A 17,267-nucleotide genomic window follows, 5' to 3' on the forward strand; every position below is an offset into this window, starting at 1 on the left:
AGTTTATAACACTCCAGCATGGGCTATATATTTTGAGATCAGAGGGTTGCCGCTAGGGGACAAGTGGGTCTCGTCCAAGCGGCAACCTCCGGTCTCAAACTATGAAGCCCATGCGGAAGTGTTATAAACTGCAGTCCATTAAGCGTCCACTTGAGGCTGGCTGCAGAAACACCGGAAACCGCATAGACATGAATGGGAAAAAGACCATCTTTGCAGCATTAATAAACAAATTTACAGCCTGGTTCAAAAAACGGCTTGGCCCTACAAAGCTAATTTCTCTATCGGCACACACTATACGGGGGGTGAATTTTTTTCTAACGTGATGGTTCAGAAGATATTAAGATTATGAGTTTTTGCCCAAATAAGGACATGACTGACGTGACTCCCAGTTGGGAACACATAGCTGTTGGCTAGGAGGCTCACACTACATCACACTCTGCCTGGTTGAGTTCCGCATTTCCAATATGGCTGCCACCATTGATTGGCTTCAAAACAGCGCTCAGGAACACATGGGTGACGTCACGGATACTACGTCCATTATTTATACAGTCGATGGTCTTGTCTCACCCTGCTCTCACCTGCGCCGCTCGTTGCTAGGGTTGCTGGACAGAATCCAATATGTAAATGTCCGTATTGTTTAGCCTACCGATTTAGCATACTAACCGATACTAACGTTTTAGCCACATTATTTACCAATATGATGCTAATGGAAGCTAACGGTTTTACCTCACTTTATGGTCTGTAGTGTCAACAAGCAGAAGCAAAATGTCCCGGAACTCTTTTATGTGGATTGATTTGACATGACGTGTGATCAGTTTGCTCAGTGTTGCTCATGTTAGTGAAAGTTAATAACCATAGTCAAGGGGTTTTGACCAGGGGTTACTTGATCAGTAAGAGAGCCGGGTGATAATGATGGATAGATGGTAGTTTTGACTTGTTTGTTGAAACCAAGTTATTCTACTTGAAGATGATTCAGTCTCTGATTCATCTTCATTAAAATGCAGCACTGCTGTTATCACACGAGCTGCCAACTTTATACAATAGAAGAGAACAAACGTGGGTCAGGAGACGATCAGCATCATGTAGCGCACTGTTTGTTTGCTGTAAGCTTTTTGATTCCCACGCTGAGAGATTGTTTGGCACCATAACATCTCCTGCTCTGACATCTTATAATCACTGGTTCTATGCTTCTCCAACATGATACACAATTGTTAAGAATTCGTACGGGCATGCTGAGAAACCCTGCAGAGTCCCTGATTGATTGCTATGATCTCATTAATGTGCTCCTCTGGAAGTCCACTTAAAAGCAAGTTTTGGGATTTATGTGTTGCTAATTAGAACATCTAAGTGTTCCTCAGAGTACTGAGGAACAATCAATCTGTCACCACAAAGAGTGGTCATTTCCATTTGTCCACACTCAATTTCCTTTCCCTTTTACTGTAGATGTACAACAAGACAACATGTGGGTCAACACAACCATTTATTATCCTGTTCTGACTATAAGAGAAGAAAGAAACAAAGGCCTTATAGCTAAATGTACTTAACAGTACGTTAAAGTTAAATGTATATTTTCCTCTGTTTGGCAGTTATTTTGGTAATAGAGACATAGTAATTTAGTGCTGTGTTATTGGAGCTCTGGGAGGCATAATGCAGGACTCAAAAGAACACAATCCGCCTTTATTGTGACAAATGGAGCCGCACGGAAGTGGGAACTATTAATCTTTGCTCATTCTCTGCCATCCTCGGGGGACTGATGCACATGGAAACAACAAATGTCAGCAAACCAGCTCGACTCCATCATACTCATGACTGACAGCACTTCTACAGCCTCAATAACATGCTATACGTTTCCAACCTAAATGGACTAATGTGACCGAGCTGTCTGAAGCCGTACTGTGCAGGGTTTGTTGTTGAGCCTGACTATCTCAGAGGAGCTGATCCCATTAGACGTGGACATGCAGATTTTGCTTGACAGACCTCAAGAGGAGGAAAGATAGTTTTCTAATCCAAGGTTACTGTTTGAAGAGAAGAGGCTTCTTCTTAGCTTGTTTCGTCTGCTACAGTAATGAGATTGCACCAGATGACGCCTGATCAGTGTGACTTTAATCAACACAGGTCCGACTGTAATCTGTCCCAGTCTGGGGAATACCTGCCAGTTACTTCACTTGACCTTTCAGTCAAATGTTATTAGGGACATTCCAGTGAGCAGAGAATCACAACACAACTCAAACAACCAGCCTGCTTTACTTTCTGTCTCTATTTGGCCCCCGGCTCGTCATGGGATCACTGCTGCTGCTACAGAGACGCTCGAACCAGCTTGAATAAACCTCTCTGTGTGGATTCATCCCTCTGAAGCAGCAGTCACCCCTGACTGAGATGATCCTAATCAAACAAAGTCCTGGATCTCAAAGTCTGCCCACATTCAGCGTGACTATGACGTCACTCTATCTGAGAAGTGAGAAGTTCATGGTACCGCATACATGTCATTGAAATCTGATAAGAAGTGATATAAACAAGGAAAAACAATCACACACAGACACAGTGCACATGCACACACACACACATACACACACATAATACTTCCAAAATTATTAATTTTTAACATTTACTGACATGATTCATGAACTGTTGTATGTAATTAATCTGATTGTTTTATCATAAATGACTCTGTTTTGCTTTGCAGTTTCAGTGGCTCATTTTAGCTGATTAGTGGCCCATTTTACCTGAATACTGATCATCAGTGTTAAAAAATGTGGGACAGCTGATGTTTCAAGAGCTGTAAGACCTAAACAATTATACTGTATTACATCAATTCAACACAAAAATATCAAAAACAGTCCTTATTAACTATAAAAACACAATTCAGTGTCATACATTGCTTTTTCTTAATTTCCTAAGCAATTAACCAAACAGTGGCTCAATTTAGCTGATGTCACCCTATATGTAATATAGAGGGTCACTCTAATGTTAAATTTGCATGCATTCTGCTTACACTGAATGGCATTGAAATCTGCAGGGTTGCATTTACATAAATATGATGTAATAAATGTTTTTACACTAATGATTATGCTTTTTAAATAGACACTTCTAGGTTTTAATACAGCACTGGGCTAAATTCCTTAATGCTTGATTTAATGGGATGATCGGATCATCTGCTGTAGTGGGCGTCTTCGCCAAACTTGCTACAAGCAGCAGAAGCATGGCAATAAACAAAAACCCTCCAGACCTCCTCAAAGCTCACCGAGTGTATCTTTAATTCATTACCTCCAGTCTGTGAGTCCGTGGCGCTCTGCAGCTCGATCAAAGTTTCATCCCTCTCCTTCCCCGTTATTCTCCTCATAGCGGCTCGGGTGTTGTGATGAAGGCTTCACCTTCTTCTCAGGACGATGAGGGGGGGCGGTGTGTGTGAGGATGCCGCGAGGAAGAGTCCACCATGGAAGAAAAAGAGCCGATCACACACTGGAATCACAGAGTCCGGGTGACAGTGGTGTGAGAAACATGAGGAATAATTACATTATAGCGGTTCCTTCTCTGAGACTGTACCCTGCAGGGCTCCCTGGCGCTACCCGAGAACACTAGGCACACATAAAGGGGAGGGGCGAGGGGGTTTTACGTCGGCAAAATGGTGTGTGGTGTAATTATGAGTGTGAGAGAGGGGGAGCTGAAGAAAATGGTTCAATGCAAGATATCAAACATATGTCTTGCATGATTTTAGAAACTCTTTTGCACGTGAAGTGAATTTAGTGAGTCAGATTGGTAATGTACAGAGACACTTGAATGCAGCATGTTACCTGTGTTATCCTGAAGAGAGACATAAACACGAGGTGCTGCACAGGAAGGGCTTCAATATCACGAGGACACCTTGTGGCCGATTCCACCAGTGCACACATGCACACAATAATATAAGTCAAAAGTATGGACACAACTTCTCATTCAATGGTTTTCTATTTATTTGAAACACCGTAGATTAAAAGTGAAGACATCAAATCTATGAAAGGCAAGGCAAGGCAACTTTATTTGTATAGCGCATTTCATACACAAGGGAAACTCAATGTGCTTTGCATTCAAAGATTATAAGCTCTGGTAACATTCAGACAAGCATAAAGAACACAATTAAAATGACAAATATGATAAAACAGAAAAGAAAAGGAAAATCACAAAATAATATAAGTCAAAAGTTTGGAAACACCTTCTCATTCAATGTTTTTTTTATTGATTTTAATTATTTGAAACACCGTAGATTAAAAGTGAAGACATCAAATCTATGAAAGGCAAGGCAACTTTATTTGTTTAGTGCATTTCATACACGAGGGAAACTCAATGTGCTTTACATTAAAAGAGTAAATGCACTGGTAACATTCAGACAAGCATAAAGAACACAATTAAAATGACAAATATGATAAAACAGAAAAGAAAAGAAAAATTAGAATGTATTAAAAGTCAAAAGTTTGGAAACACCTTCTCATTCAATGTTTTTTTAATTGATTTTAATTATTTGAAACACTGTAGATTAAAGATTGAAGACATCAAATCTATGCAAGGCAAGGCAAGGCAACTTTATTTGTATAGCGCATTTCATACACGAGGGAAACTCAATGTGCTTTGCATTAAAAGATTAAAAGCATTGGAAACATTCAGACAAGCATAAAAGAACACAATTAAAATGACAAATATAATAAAACAGAAAAGAAAAGGAAAATTACAATATATTAAAAATTACATTAAAATTTGTATCTAAAGCGAGCTAAAATAAGCTAAGAAAGAACACACATGGAATTATTTAATTAACAAAGAAGTGTTTAACAAACCAGAATATGTTTTATATTTTAGATTCTGTAAAGCAGACCCCTTTTGCCATGATGACAGCTTTGCACACTCTTGGTATTCTCTCATTCAGCTTTTTATTGTATTGCATATATAATAGAACAAAATAAAACTTTACTGCTTAATAACGTGAGCCAAGATAAAACAGGTACATTCAATAATAAAACTAACCACTAACTTTAGAGACATGTAATGTGCAGGAAAAATTAATTGTACTTAAAACTTTGTTGGCCTGACTTTATTCAGATTTAAACATGTTTTTTTAGTACCAAGTAAAGCCTCCAAATTAATAAATAAATAAAATGTTGCAAGATAAAAAGCAGTAAGGTAAAAAAAATCAAATTGAGATGTGAGGTGGAGGGAAAATAGTTAGCCGACTTCAAAATGAAAGAGGCACTTAATTGTTATGGTTTAGTTTTCCCCGGAGGGATGTAATTGAAAAGGATCACGAGACAATATTTCTGTGAAAATCTTACTCATTGTTTAAGCGTAACAAGAAAGGAATAATGCTACATTTCTATGTCATTCTTACAACCTGTAAGAATTATGTTCTTTTTAAATTGTTCTTTAACTTTTGGCAGAACATCTGTAACTGTGAAGAAAGGGAGGTTTTTAAAGATCCTTTGGTATACAAGAGATCAAATGTTTGTTTGCAATTCAGGGGCAGTCTTCCCATTTTGAAAAGACAAATAATCAATCACAGAAATAATGTTTTATTTATTTATTTATTTTTTACATGCAGTTAATGTCTTGTCCACTAGGTGGAGCTGCAGTACAAGTTAACAACACAGCTTCTTGGTGGAAGATGTTTGCTTTGTTTACTTCTCATAGCACGTTCATAAACAACATGAGCCTCAGATTGAATCACCAAATACCAACATTAACACCACCAGTTCAGTGTTTTAATTTATATCAAACTTGAAACTTGAGCTGCATTAACATCTCTTCCAAAAGGTAGAAAAAATCAAACACGATTGTCACTTATAAAAACAAACAAACAAACAAAAGAGAGGCTATTTCGCAGTGTCAAGCTTTTTCAAGCCTCCCTCCAGTGTCAGCTGTTTGCTCATTGGCATCAGTTCAGCTCATTGGCAGAGCTCCAACAGATTCAAGGTTGATGTTGATATTGAGATGAGTTTATATGGTATCACTGCTGTTTCCTTTAAACCAAGTATTTTTTATTCACATAAGATTTTATATTTTGTAAAATCATATATTTGAATGTGACCGAACATAATGGACATAAAGGATTTCAGCTGTAATAGGGGATTATAAAATGAGTTACCAGTTCTTATTTGAGTCTGAAGAAAGAGGAGCTGGTGGCTGCTTATCATCGTCTTTTCCTACCTTCCAAGTAAATTCTGATATTCTAAGATGAAAATAGATGAGTTAATATGATGGCAGATTACCAATCTTGATTGACAGTCCTAATTATAATTATGTCAGATTACATAGGGAGAAAAATATGGTTTTATTGCGTTTGAAGTCAGGCTGCAGTTTTCTGGTTGCCTCCTTGTTTTTCAGTAAGGTTTGTTTATCTGAAAACATAGAAGGAAAAAAAAAAAACAGACAATAAAACATCAAATTGTTGTTTTTGTTTCCAGTGTGAAATGACACATTTCGTCCACTAGGGGGAGCTCGAGTACAGCTGAAACAGCCTGGCTTTGTTGTAATTGAGTGTTGGAGGTTCTCCGTGTTTATTTATCATACCAGGTAAACATGTGGCGATCTGTCAGCGTTAAATTAAACACTTCACATTTTCATTTCATGATTTTTATTGCCATGTTTTTTATGAAACTAAAACCTCCTTAAAGAAATACCCTCACTGCTGCCATGTGGAGCCTGCAGCATGAACAGACTGTTGATGGCTGGGGTTTGTCATTTGTCATTATTTATTTTGCGAACAGCAACAGAGGGGTTTTATTTAGGCTGAAGGCTCCACATAGGCTACTAATATAGAGAGAGAATACCAGAAATTATACAACATTTTACACTTATTTTATTAATACATGCAGATTACAATAATCATGTGTTATTACATCATAGTTAATTGATAACACTTTTTTATTTTTGTTATGTTTAAGGCTCCACTTAGGTTACTATCTCAGATTAAATTATGCTCATAGAGAAATAAAAGTAATTCTTGTAGTAGCTGTTTATTGACATGGAGTCGGCTCTTTTGTTCTGAGAGCAGATTCTGTGTGTGTGTGTGTGTGTGTGTGTGTGTGTGCATGTATGTGTGTTTCTCTCTCTCTCTCTCTCTCTCTCTCTCTCTCTCTCTCTCTCTCTCTCTCTCTCTCTCTTTCTCTGTGTGTGTAAGAGAGAGAGAGAGAGTATCTGAGAGCGAGCAGGAGAGAGAGAGTCTGTAAGATACAGCAGAGTCAGTAAGGAGGAAAAAGAGAGAGAGAGAGCGGGATGCTGACAGATTCCTGATAGATGGTTAAAATGGCGAAAGCTTGTTGGACCCCAGCGAGCCTCCAAACTGCAGCACAGTAGGTCGGACCATGTCGTAGCTGGATCTGGATCTGGATCTGGATATATCTGCGCGTGTTTTCATTTTTTTTTTTTACCCCCCGTCTTGCTTCACGTGGTTTTTCTGCAAGTGCTGGATTATTTTCTTGAAGTGTTTTTAAATGGCATCGACGAGGCGCCGCCGCCTTGTGCCGTGCTTTTTGGGGATCCTCCTGAATGCTTTAATCGGTAAGTGGCGTTATCTGGCACCCGGAGGAGAGAGTAAGGTGCAGAGTGTGAGAGCTTTGTGGAGGACGGGCTGCTGCTGGTGCTGCTGCTGGTGGTGGTGTGCTGCACTCCGGAGCTTGGTGCACGCTGCAGACGGAGAGGGCTGCGCTGCTGACCACTAGCCCTGAACTTGGCCCCTCTCCTGTGTCTGTTAATGTTTCTGCTGTAAATGCCAACGTGAAGATTTGAGCTTGAGGCTTGCGCACTGCAGAATGCATGACTTCTGGTTACACATTATCCACGAGGCATGCGTAAAAAGTTCAGTCTTTGCATACGCAGAACTTGGATTGTTTCTGCACTCTTTAGGTGTTGTTTCACCGACTTTATACACACACATTATGTTCAAATCAAGTTTGATGTGCATGTAGCACCGAAATATCACACTGTAGCCATGTGCAAAGTATCAGCAGTTTCTGTTTTAAACTTTATTTTCATCTGGACATGATTTAGAAGACGTGTGGCTGAGTTTTCTTCCACTCGATGCCTTAAATGTGTCTTCTTTTGCATTAAAACAGCTGATACTCATGCAGGAAACACTATCTGCTCACATCTGTTGTGAGATGTAGTTCACTATAATCTCCTTTTTGTAATCAGGTGTCTCAGCAGTAGAGAGGCTGCAGAGCTGGAGCCACTCTCCTCTCTGTTATTGTTAATCACATGGTCTCAATATCACAAATCAGCGCTGAGAAGAACTAGGACAAAATGCTGTAACACTCTGAAACTTTATGGCTCCCAGGATTTCACATTGTAATTAAATTCTGCCTGTGTGTCTAAAAAGTCATCAAACTACCTTCTTTAATCCGCAGTAACCTTTTAATGCTGCGCCTACAGTTTTATCTGATACCAGGGGACTTTTTAAATAGATGGAGTTCCTGCATGGTCAGTCCTAACATCACATGGCCCTGTGGCAGGCTGAGATGACAGTGGTTATTGCTCTGGGGATAGATTAAAAGACTGTGGTTATTGCCTGCTGGGGAGAATATTTGTACAGATTAAATGTCAAGACTGTCCCTCTCCTCCTTTTCAAATTTCCCCTTTTTTTGGCCCTTTGTTCGCCATGATAGACAGTTTCTCTCTCTATGTGAGGCCCCCGTAATTCAAAGGCAGGAGAGAGTATTGAGTATTTGCAAAGCATACCACACAGGGGCCGACAAAGGCCCCCACTGGAACCATAAAGGCTCGTACACAGTGGTTCATAACATGTTCAGTCAGGGGAATGGGAACAAAAACTTCAGAAACACGGCTCAGTGATGGATGGAGCTCTAATCTAGCCTTCGCATTAAAGATGTGAAGCTCTTTCAAGTGATTGTCTGCATCAGAGATTAGATTCTGTTAAGATAGCGACGCTTTTTATGACATTATGAGACGAGGTGATAAGAAAGGAAAAAAGCAATAAGTAAAAGAATATCTGTGTTAGATCTCTGATGAGCTGGGAGCTCAAACTCTGCTCAGTTTAGACGCTTGAGATCCTCTTAAAGATATCATGATACACCAATTACTGCAGGGTGTTTGTTTTGAATGAGTTGGCTTTATGCATTTAGTGAACGAGGCAGGTATTTTGTGAAGTCAGGTGGATACCTGTGTGAGTGAAAGTGGAGCAAATGCTTGAGAAAGTTGGAGCGAGCAACAGCTGCCATGCAAACACACGACTATTTCTCCTGTCGCCTGCATTACTGTCCTTTTTGTGTAAACGTCCCTGATCCGCTGCCAGTGTACACTTAAAATCACATGCTCATGTGTTGAAAACAAGAGTATTGATTAATAATTTATCAAGCCTATAGGAGGAAGTATTGATGCTGCATGCAGACTCTCCTTTGAAAATATTGCTTTTTTCCTGCACACTTAATAAAGAACGTAAAGGTGTGGTAAAAAGGGTCTGCTCTGTGTCATACTTAATTTACTGTGTGACTCTCAGGTGTTTTATACATGCACAAATCTAAATGCAAATATGAGATTTCTCCTATGCATGCTGGAAGACACCTTTAAAGGAATACTTAATATCTTCATATATTCCTTTTTCACCCAGCATGTGAGGGAATGAATCTGTGGCATCATTTTCTTCAAAGTAGAAATGTTACGTCAGATTTCATTCTGCACTTCAGCTGCGTTAACGGAGGAAGCATCAGTAAGGTGTGTGCAGTGTCGTCGTGGTTGGTAAAAGTAAGTTGTACTATTGTTCTGATGAATAGGAGTTGATGGCCATGCAGCCGCAACAGATGGATGCTAATGAGTGAGGAGAGAAAGTCATGTCACATTAAAACTGCTGTCTTAAAATATTCTGCTCTCGCTTATTAAAGCAGGATCATTCTTTAACTATTAGGAGGCTAAATCTTATTAATAGAGCTGTGTGATGCCATCCCTCATCCTGTTGCCTGTGAGAACGCTGTGGTGTGTCCTAAGCTCACTCACCGTAGCTCCATCAGTCTGCTAACCACATCTGTGTGTCAGTAGCTGCAGCGAGATCCTCCCCTCTCTGTGGCAGCAGTAAACCTTAGTGCCAGCCAGCCACACTTATCTGTCAGTGGTAAGCCAGAGCATGAGCCACACTTAGCCAACACTTGTCTCTGGTCTCAGCCGGTAATCCTGAAAGCCAGTGTCTCTTTCCTCTGCATGGAAATGGCATTAGGCTATGTGTCAGTGTCTGTGTGTGTGCCTCCATGTGTGTGTCGGTCTCCTTATCTAACCGTAAAATCCACGCCTGTATAGATTAATGTCTGGGAACATGTGTTTTTGTGGATAGGCGTGTTCCTGCCTCTGGTTTCTACAGCTGCACTCGGCTGTCTGTGCTCACTCTGTCGATGCTCGGCGTTCACAGATGACCTGAACTGAAACCACAAAAAGTGCAACAACCTGCTATCAGATTTTTCTTTTCTCCTCTTCTTTTTGAATCAGTCAATCAATCTTTATTTATATAGCCCCAAATCACAGCAGATGTTCTCTCAAGATGCTTTCCAAATACAGTAGGTCTAGACTGTACTCTATGTTCCATTATTAACAAAGACCCAACATCAAGACAGGATTAGATCCAGTCCCCTCTTACAGACAGGACTCAGTCTGATCTCATCTTAATCCACCATGAGCAGAGCACTTTGCAGCATTTCCAAGTTACAGTAGCAAGGACAAATTTCCTTTAACAGGCAGAAATCTCCAGCAGGACCAGACTCATGTTAGACACACATCTACTGAGACCGGGTTTGTGTTGAAAAGAGGGATGGAGGGAGATGAAGAGAGAGAGAGATGATAGTGGTGAGACGGGTAGTAGTAGTTGTAGCAGCTGGAGTCTGGCACGTCCACAGCAGCAGGCCGTCTACGGCAGCGACTCAGAGGAACCCACGAGACAAGGGAGCTCAGGGACTCCAGAAAGGTCTATGGTTGGTAACTTTAATGGGATAGGGAGGGTTAAGGGTTAAATGCTCAAAAAACTGCACTGGAGAGCAAATTGCACCAGTGTTTACATAAATATAAACAATCCATTATGCATTAATTTGGAGGAAAAATGGGTCAAAAACAGCCTCATTTCAAATAACACTTAATTCACTTACACTGGCGTGAACAGCCACAAGCAGTTAGTGAAATTCAGTTTTCAGTGATCGTAGCAACAACCCCACCTCTGGATAACCTAAAAATAACATATCTGTATATAAAGTCTGTTAATATTACCCTGACATTACTATCATTATATAATAATCAGGGATGAAATCAGTCTGGCAGTCTGAGGCTCAACCCCCTCGCATGTACGGTCCGTGCCATGAGGCACGACCTCAACAAGCCTCTTCTTCCTAGCTCGCTTCAGGAAGTAAGCTGGATATAAACCGTGACATTTGTGTCACATCTGTCATGAATCGACTCATGGACACATGGTCACATGGTCAGGACTTCCCCTCTGCAAACAGTGAAACATATATGGAGATATTTAGAGAATGGAGAATTTAGCTCTGTCAGGATGAGAGCACACAGCGCAGCTCTGTGCAGCACAGAGTGGAGATGTGGCAGCTCATCTTCGTCACAATCAGGTGCAATACTTGCTTCTTGCATAAGATCTCGAGACGGACAGATCGCGGGTCAGATGGTGTGCAATTCTTGGTGCTATTACTTCTTTGTGAGTTCCCCTTAGTCGCTTTGCTGAGTGCTTTTTTTTAACAAACACTCCTGTCATGTTTTCTTCAAATGTTTCATGCCATTGAAGATGTAAGAAATCCCTTCATGTGACACCTAGCAGCAACAGTTTCACATTAACGACATTTAATCTAGGAAACAACCAGCCAGCCCTCTCTTAACAATTTCCTCTTACCTGTTTGTAACCGTGTACCCACCCAGAGGTCAGGATTGCATTAGCCACTCACTCTAGCAACATCCTTTATTCATTAGGAAAGCCAAAGCCCAGGAAGCTTACATTGTTTTAGCTAATGGAAGAAAACTCTGTTTAATTGAAGTCATGAGGAAGTATACAACATCAATGAAGCTGCTTAATTAGCCCCAAATCAATGGCAGGGTAACACTCTGAGAGCTGATTTGTTATCATCCTGTTTGGCTTAATAACGCTGACTAATGCCATCGGATGCTTCTGAAAAATGAAGTGTGGAATGTTGATGCTTTCATGTCTTTTACATGCTCAGATTTCTCCGAAGGCATGCTGCTCTGTGTTTAAAATCCCACTTTACTTTGACAAACATCATCGTGTTGATAAAAACAGAAAGTGTGACTGGTTGGATGTGCGGCTGCAGGCTCCTCCTCTGCTGTTTTATCTCTGCTGTGTGAAAACTTGTGATCTGTTTTGGAGCAGAGGAGAGGGAGCTCTGTGAGGCAGCATCATTTTGGGGAGAGCAGCAGGCAATGGGATCACCGCCTGCCAGCTAAGGGTTAAATATTTCTCCACCACCACCCCCTCGTTTTTCACAAGTGGTAGCACTGATGTCTCTCTGGTCCCATGGCCATTTACTTACCGTGCTTGTTGAGTGAAAAAAAAAGAGGGGAGGAGGAGGAGGGGGGGGGACACATAAAGAAAGAATACCAAGCAAAAAAAGAGGGGAACAGGAAACGTTTCTTTGCATTATGCTCCATACGTGATCTTCATGCAGGAGTGTGTCAAAGAATTCCTTGTCTGCACCTACGGGAAAATATTCCTCGGCTGGAATTCCAGGGATGAAGCAGGAGGTTCTCTGTGCTGACCCTTGTGCTCCGGCCCCCCTCTGCCTCCCTCCGCTGCCCTCCCCTGGCCCCCCTCGCACCAGATTCCAGGGCCTGGGGCAGAGACTGGTAGTGCTTAGTCCATCAGCGGCTGAAATGTGATACCAAGAGAGCCCGCTAAGCTCCTCTTTTATAGTACCAAGTCAGGTCAGGCTGTTTACATCCTTTATTTATTGTTCTCCTGCTCCCCGCTCTGTACCCCAGAAACCACGAATATAAAACATCATATCTCCACACGTCTTTATAAAGAGGGAGGCATCAGTAAAACTCACATGATGAATCTTCAGCTTTTAGCATCATATTGTGTAAAAGAAACAGATATCATGGAGACAAATTTGCTGCCACTTGTCAACTGGTAAAGCACATATAAGACCATGCATGTGTGTCTGTGTGTGTGTGTGTGTGTGTGTGTGTGTGTGTGTGTGTCCATAATACATGAGTACACGTGCTCTGGCCGGTTCAATCTATAGCCTATGAATTCCCTTGTGACTGTAGCCTGGAGGAAGCTCAGTCGAGGCTTTTTATTCATCAGCTGCGAGGCGAGGTGTGGTGCTGACATGACATTAAGGTGCATTCTTCATGTATGATTAAATGTACGCTTTGATTTAGGCCGCAATTGTTGCATTTATCAAGACCCAGGACTGCGAATAAATACGGAAAAGGAGTGAAGGGAAAGAGAAGCGTCAAAAACTAGTTAGAGACTTTTGAAATGAACATTATGTTGTGAGCAAAAGACTGAGTCATGTCATGTTTTGCAAGAAGTAATTTATTCCCACCTATTTCACAATCTTCTGAACATCACAGTTTCTGTATCAATGAAAGCAAAAAGAGGGAACAATTGAACTTTTGAATTGAACTCAAGTTTATTTGCACACAAACTTCACCTCAGGTCTTAAAACTCTTCTTATGATTCTCCTCGCTCCCTTCCTCTGGAGCGCCGTCTTCATGTTTTGATTGCAATGAAAAAGCACACAAACATGGGTTTCCAAAACCATACTGCATTTGAAGGTAGTATGTACTTTGACTGTTCTATTTGATCTGTTCTGAAGGATGCTGGGTCAGGCGCTGTTTGATTTCCGGTTTCAGAAAGTGGAAGTAAACAACGGCCAAGCTGATCGCGAAACTGCTTCTTTAGCATCACTTATGATTTGAAAAGTTAAGAAGTGGTTTATATGGAATTTAATAATTTTCACATACAACTCCAACACAGTAGGTGGTGCTAATGCAACTTAAAAACCCAGTGTGCCAGCCCCCATATATGGAGAAAAGAAAAAGAAGCAGAAAGTTAGCGCTGTGCATTCAAGCTGCAACCTCCGGTCTTAAAATAGGAAGTTGTTAAAAACTGCAGTTCATGGAGTGTCCAATTGAGGCTAGCCGCAGACACACTGGAAACCACATACACACCCATTCAAAGAAGATGATATTTACAGCAGAAATAAACATGTTTACAGCCTGGTTCAAAAAACAGGTTAGGTTTGAGTAGCTAATTTCTCTCTTGGCACACACTGTACTGGGTGAATTTTTGTATAACTCATTATTTTTGAAGATATTAAACTTACCAGTTTTGCCCAAATAAGGGCATGGCTGACTTGATTGACAGGCGGGAACACTGTAGATGTTAGCGAAAAGGCTAAAGACACGCCAATTTACCTCACACTAACTCGGACCAAGTTTGGTTGTGTTCAGCTTTTCCAAAATGGCACCTGCCGACGATTGACTTAAAAGATGCACTCAGGTACAGATGGGTGACGTCACGGATACTACGTCCATTTTTTATACAGTGTCTGTGGGAAACAGTATGGGAGGGAGACTGGTCTACTGCATACTGAGAAATTTTCCTGAATCAGTATGAGTACGAGTAGTTGTGGCATACTGCAGATTTTGCTCTTGTTGACATACTACATACTGAATTTAGGCTAAATCAGTACGTACTGCTAGTATAGTAGGCGGTTTCAAAGACAGCCATGGTGTCAACATGGTCAGAGTGTGATATAGTTAAACTCTTTCATTAAAAGAAGCATGATTTTTTGTTTCAGAGAAATGTCTTTTTTAACTTTCTAATGTTAGATACTGTATGATATCTAAAGTGAGCATATGAGCAGACTGCAGAGTTTAAATGTAGCTGTAAAGCAGATTTATACACATCCTTATAAGGTTATTTTTATGTAAACACTTTATACCTTTAATGGAAAGTGACAGCAGGGAGAAATGAAAGGGAGTGGTAAAGAGATAACACTATCAGTGCTGTCTGCGTGTTAGCTTTCCTGGAGCCTTAATAAAGTTTGTTAACCGTGTGAACTGTTCAGCTTCATCTGCTGAGGAGAGCTGAGCTAGTGAGAGCATCCTGAGTCAGATTACTTTCTTAAACTGTGCTATATTAGAAGTATTCTACATTAACCCTCAACGGTCGTGTTACTAATAACGTCTCTGTTGCCTTCAGGTGTCACGTGTGAAGCAGAGCTCTCCTTCACCCTGGAGCCCAGTGACATCATCGCTGTGCAGGAGCAGCCCCTCATGCTCCACTGCCAAGTGGACGGCATCCCCCCCATCACGACTCAGTGGAGGCACAACGGCCTGCTCTTAACTCAGGATCAGCATCACACCACCTTCATCAACGGCTCGCTCCTCATCCGTCACTTCCAGAAGACCAAATCTGACGGCTCGTCCGACGAGGGGGACTACGAGTGCGTGGCCCAGAATTCCTTTGGGCTGGTGGTGAGCCGCAAGGCCCGGATTCAGGCAGCCAGTAAGTGTCCTCTTCAGTCCTAGTCATTCGATGTTTTAAATGAAATGAATGTATTCACTCCTAAGAATAGAGTGATTAGTGAAAACACAAAACTGACAAGGAAGGTGAGATCATTTCCACTCTTCATATCTGTTCAGTTCATCATATCAGTTCAGATAGAGTCTAGTATTAACACCCCCGTTCCCTCTCTTCAAACACATCACACAGTTGTTTTTTTTTCAACGTTCATTTGTTGTTATATTTTTTAATCCGAACACAACAAGCAGACATACAGGAGATGTATTCCACTTACACTTCTACACGTCTTTACATATCTAAATTATTTTTCACTAATACATTCTTATCATTTTATGTCACAATATCCATACATAGGTTAAAGCAGGGGTTCCCAAACTTTTCAGCCGGCTACCCCCACAATATAGGTGCCAAAGACTCGTGACCCCCACTATCCCTCAAAGTGATTTAATGTGTCTTCATTTAGCTGGTCTGCAGAAAATTAGCCACCTACAGGCACATGTGGCTGTGTTTCCTGTGTCGTTATGAATTAACCTACTGCTACTGATGCTTTTGATAATTGATTGTTCACTAACCCTAAACTTAGGAATCATCTGGTAACAAATAAAGGCAGAAAACTCATTACATTTTCTATTTTCAAGGTTTTATTTTAAGTTTAGCTACTACTTTGGTCCATATTTTTTACTGTAAAGGGTAAAATGTACTATTTTTTAATTAACTTGAAAAAAAAATCATTCTTGAAGATATCTCACGACCCCCCATTTGTGTCTTGCGACCACACATTTTGACCTTTCAGTAAAGTTGTATCCCGCTCTAAATGATTCTATCCATTGTTTGTCTGTTATTATGATGTTTGCTTCCAATTCTCATTTTTCTTTGATGCCAAATTCACCACACATTTGTTTTACACTTCAGAATTTGTATAGATTAAAAGAATCAAGCTTTAATGGGCTTATAATTGAGTTTCAAAGATGCTGAAGGACCGACATTGTTAGCATCAGGCTGAGGCAAGCTAGCAGTCTTTATTGTAGGAGCAGCTTAACGACAACTAGCTTTAATTTTATGACTCACATGGAAGAGGTTTTTTTCCTCTCATTGAACTAGTCTTTTAAAAATATGTATAATAGGTTTAATTTTAGTCCATTTCTGAGTCTGTGTGTGTGTGTTTGTCACATGATGAACTACACATTTAACATTTTGCTAAGATTACCTCTAAGGGGTTTTGTCTTCAATATTGTTGTTTTCCCTTCCCTTTTTAATTCCGCCTGTTTCTTTTCACCTCTCGTTTTATTACTAAGACACCCCTCAGCAACTTGTCCGGGCCTGATTGTGTTGTCAGTATGCAAACATCTGAGTGTCAGACAGTGATTGAGTATTGCAGATATGACACAAGCATTTCTTGTTATCTGTGTTCCCTACAAATGTAAACAGTGTAATTGAATCTCGCCTTGAGTAATCTCTCTACAGTGTGGTCCCAGTCATCGGGCTATCGCTGCGCTGTAAATGCACTTAATATCCCCGGCTGTGGAGTCATTTGAATATTTTAATATCATTCTCTCTGTGTAATGAACTTTCTGATGCTCATCTACAGAGCTGCTTAGAAATGCAAGCCTTTGAGTTTAGCATTAACAAGCGCTCATGCTGGGAGTCTCCAAGCTGCTTTGTCAGAGTGCAATAAGCTCGAAGCAGCCCAGCAGCCCGCTCGCTGGAGAGGCATCAAGATAGATTTTCCCTGGCCTGCCTGACCAACAAATCT

The 17,267-nt window shown here is 40.8% G+C and overlaps 2 protein-coding genes across 6 annotated transcripts in view; one reads left to right on the plus strand and one right to left on the minus strand.

Moving 5' to 3' along the window:
- ano5b (anoctamin 5b) overlaps positions 1-3,864 on the minus strand; it is a 39,359-nt gene extending 35,495 nt beyond the window's left edge. The window contains exons 1-2 of one of the 4 annotated variants that reach the window (XM_034679783.1): positions 3,792-3,864; positions 3,265-3,374 (exon numbers count right to left, since the gene is read on the minus strand). In XM_034679783.1, the coding sequence (XP_034535674.1) occupies positions 3,265-3,340 (76 nt within the window). In that variant the 5' untranslated portion in view covers positions 3,341-3,374; positions 3,792-3,864. Of the gene's footprint in view, positions 1-3,264 lie in introns of all 4 variants that reach the window. The other 3 variants (XM_034679780.1, XM_034679782.1, XM_034679781.1) reach the window with 3 other exon arrangements.
- Positions 1-17,267, plus strand: part of igdcc3 (immunoglobulin superfamily, DCC subclass, member 3) — a 167,959-nt gene that overhangs the window by 76,189 nt on the left and 74,503 nt on the right. The window contains exons 1-2 of one of the 2 annotated variants that reach the window (XM_034679785.1): positions 7,298-7,524; positions 15,191-15,496. In XM_034679785.1, coding sequence (XP_034535676.1) covers positions 7,458-7,524; positions 15,191-15,496 — 373 coding nt within the window. In that variant the 5' untranslated portion in view covers positions 7,298-7,457. Of the gene's footprint in view, positions 1-7,297; positions 7,525-15,190; positions 15,497-17,267 lie in introns of those variants that run through there. The other variant, XM_034679784.1, reaches the window with a different exon arrangement.

The sequence above is a fragment of the Notolabrus celidotus genome, chromosome 3, assembly GCF_009762535.1.
Source record: "Notolabrus celidotus isolate fNotCel1 chromosome 3, fNotCel1.pri, whole genome shotgun sequence".
NCBI classification, from domain to species: domain Eukaryota; kingdom Metazoa; phylum Chordata; class Actinopteri; order Labriformes; family Labridae; genus Notolabrus; species Notolabrus celidotus.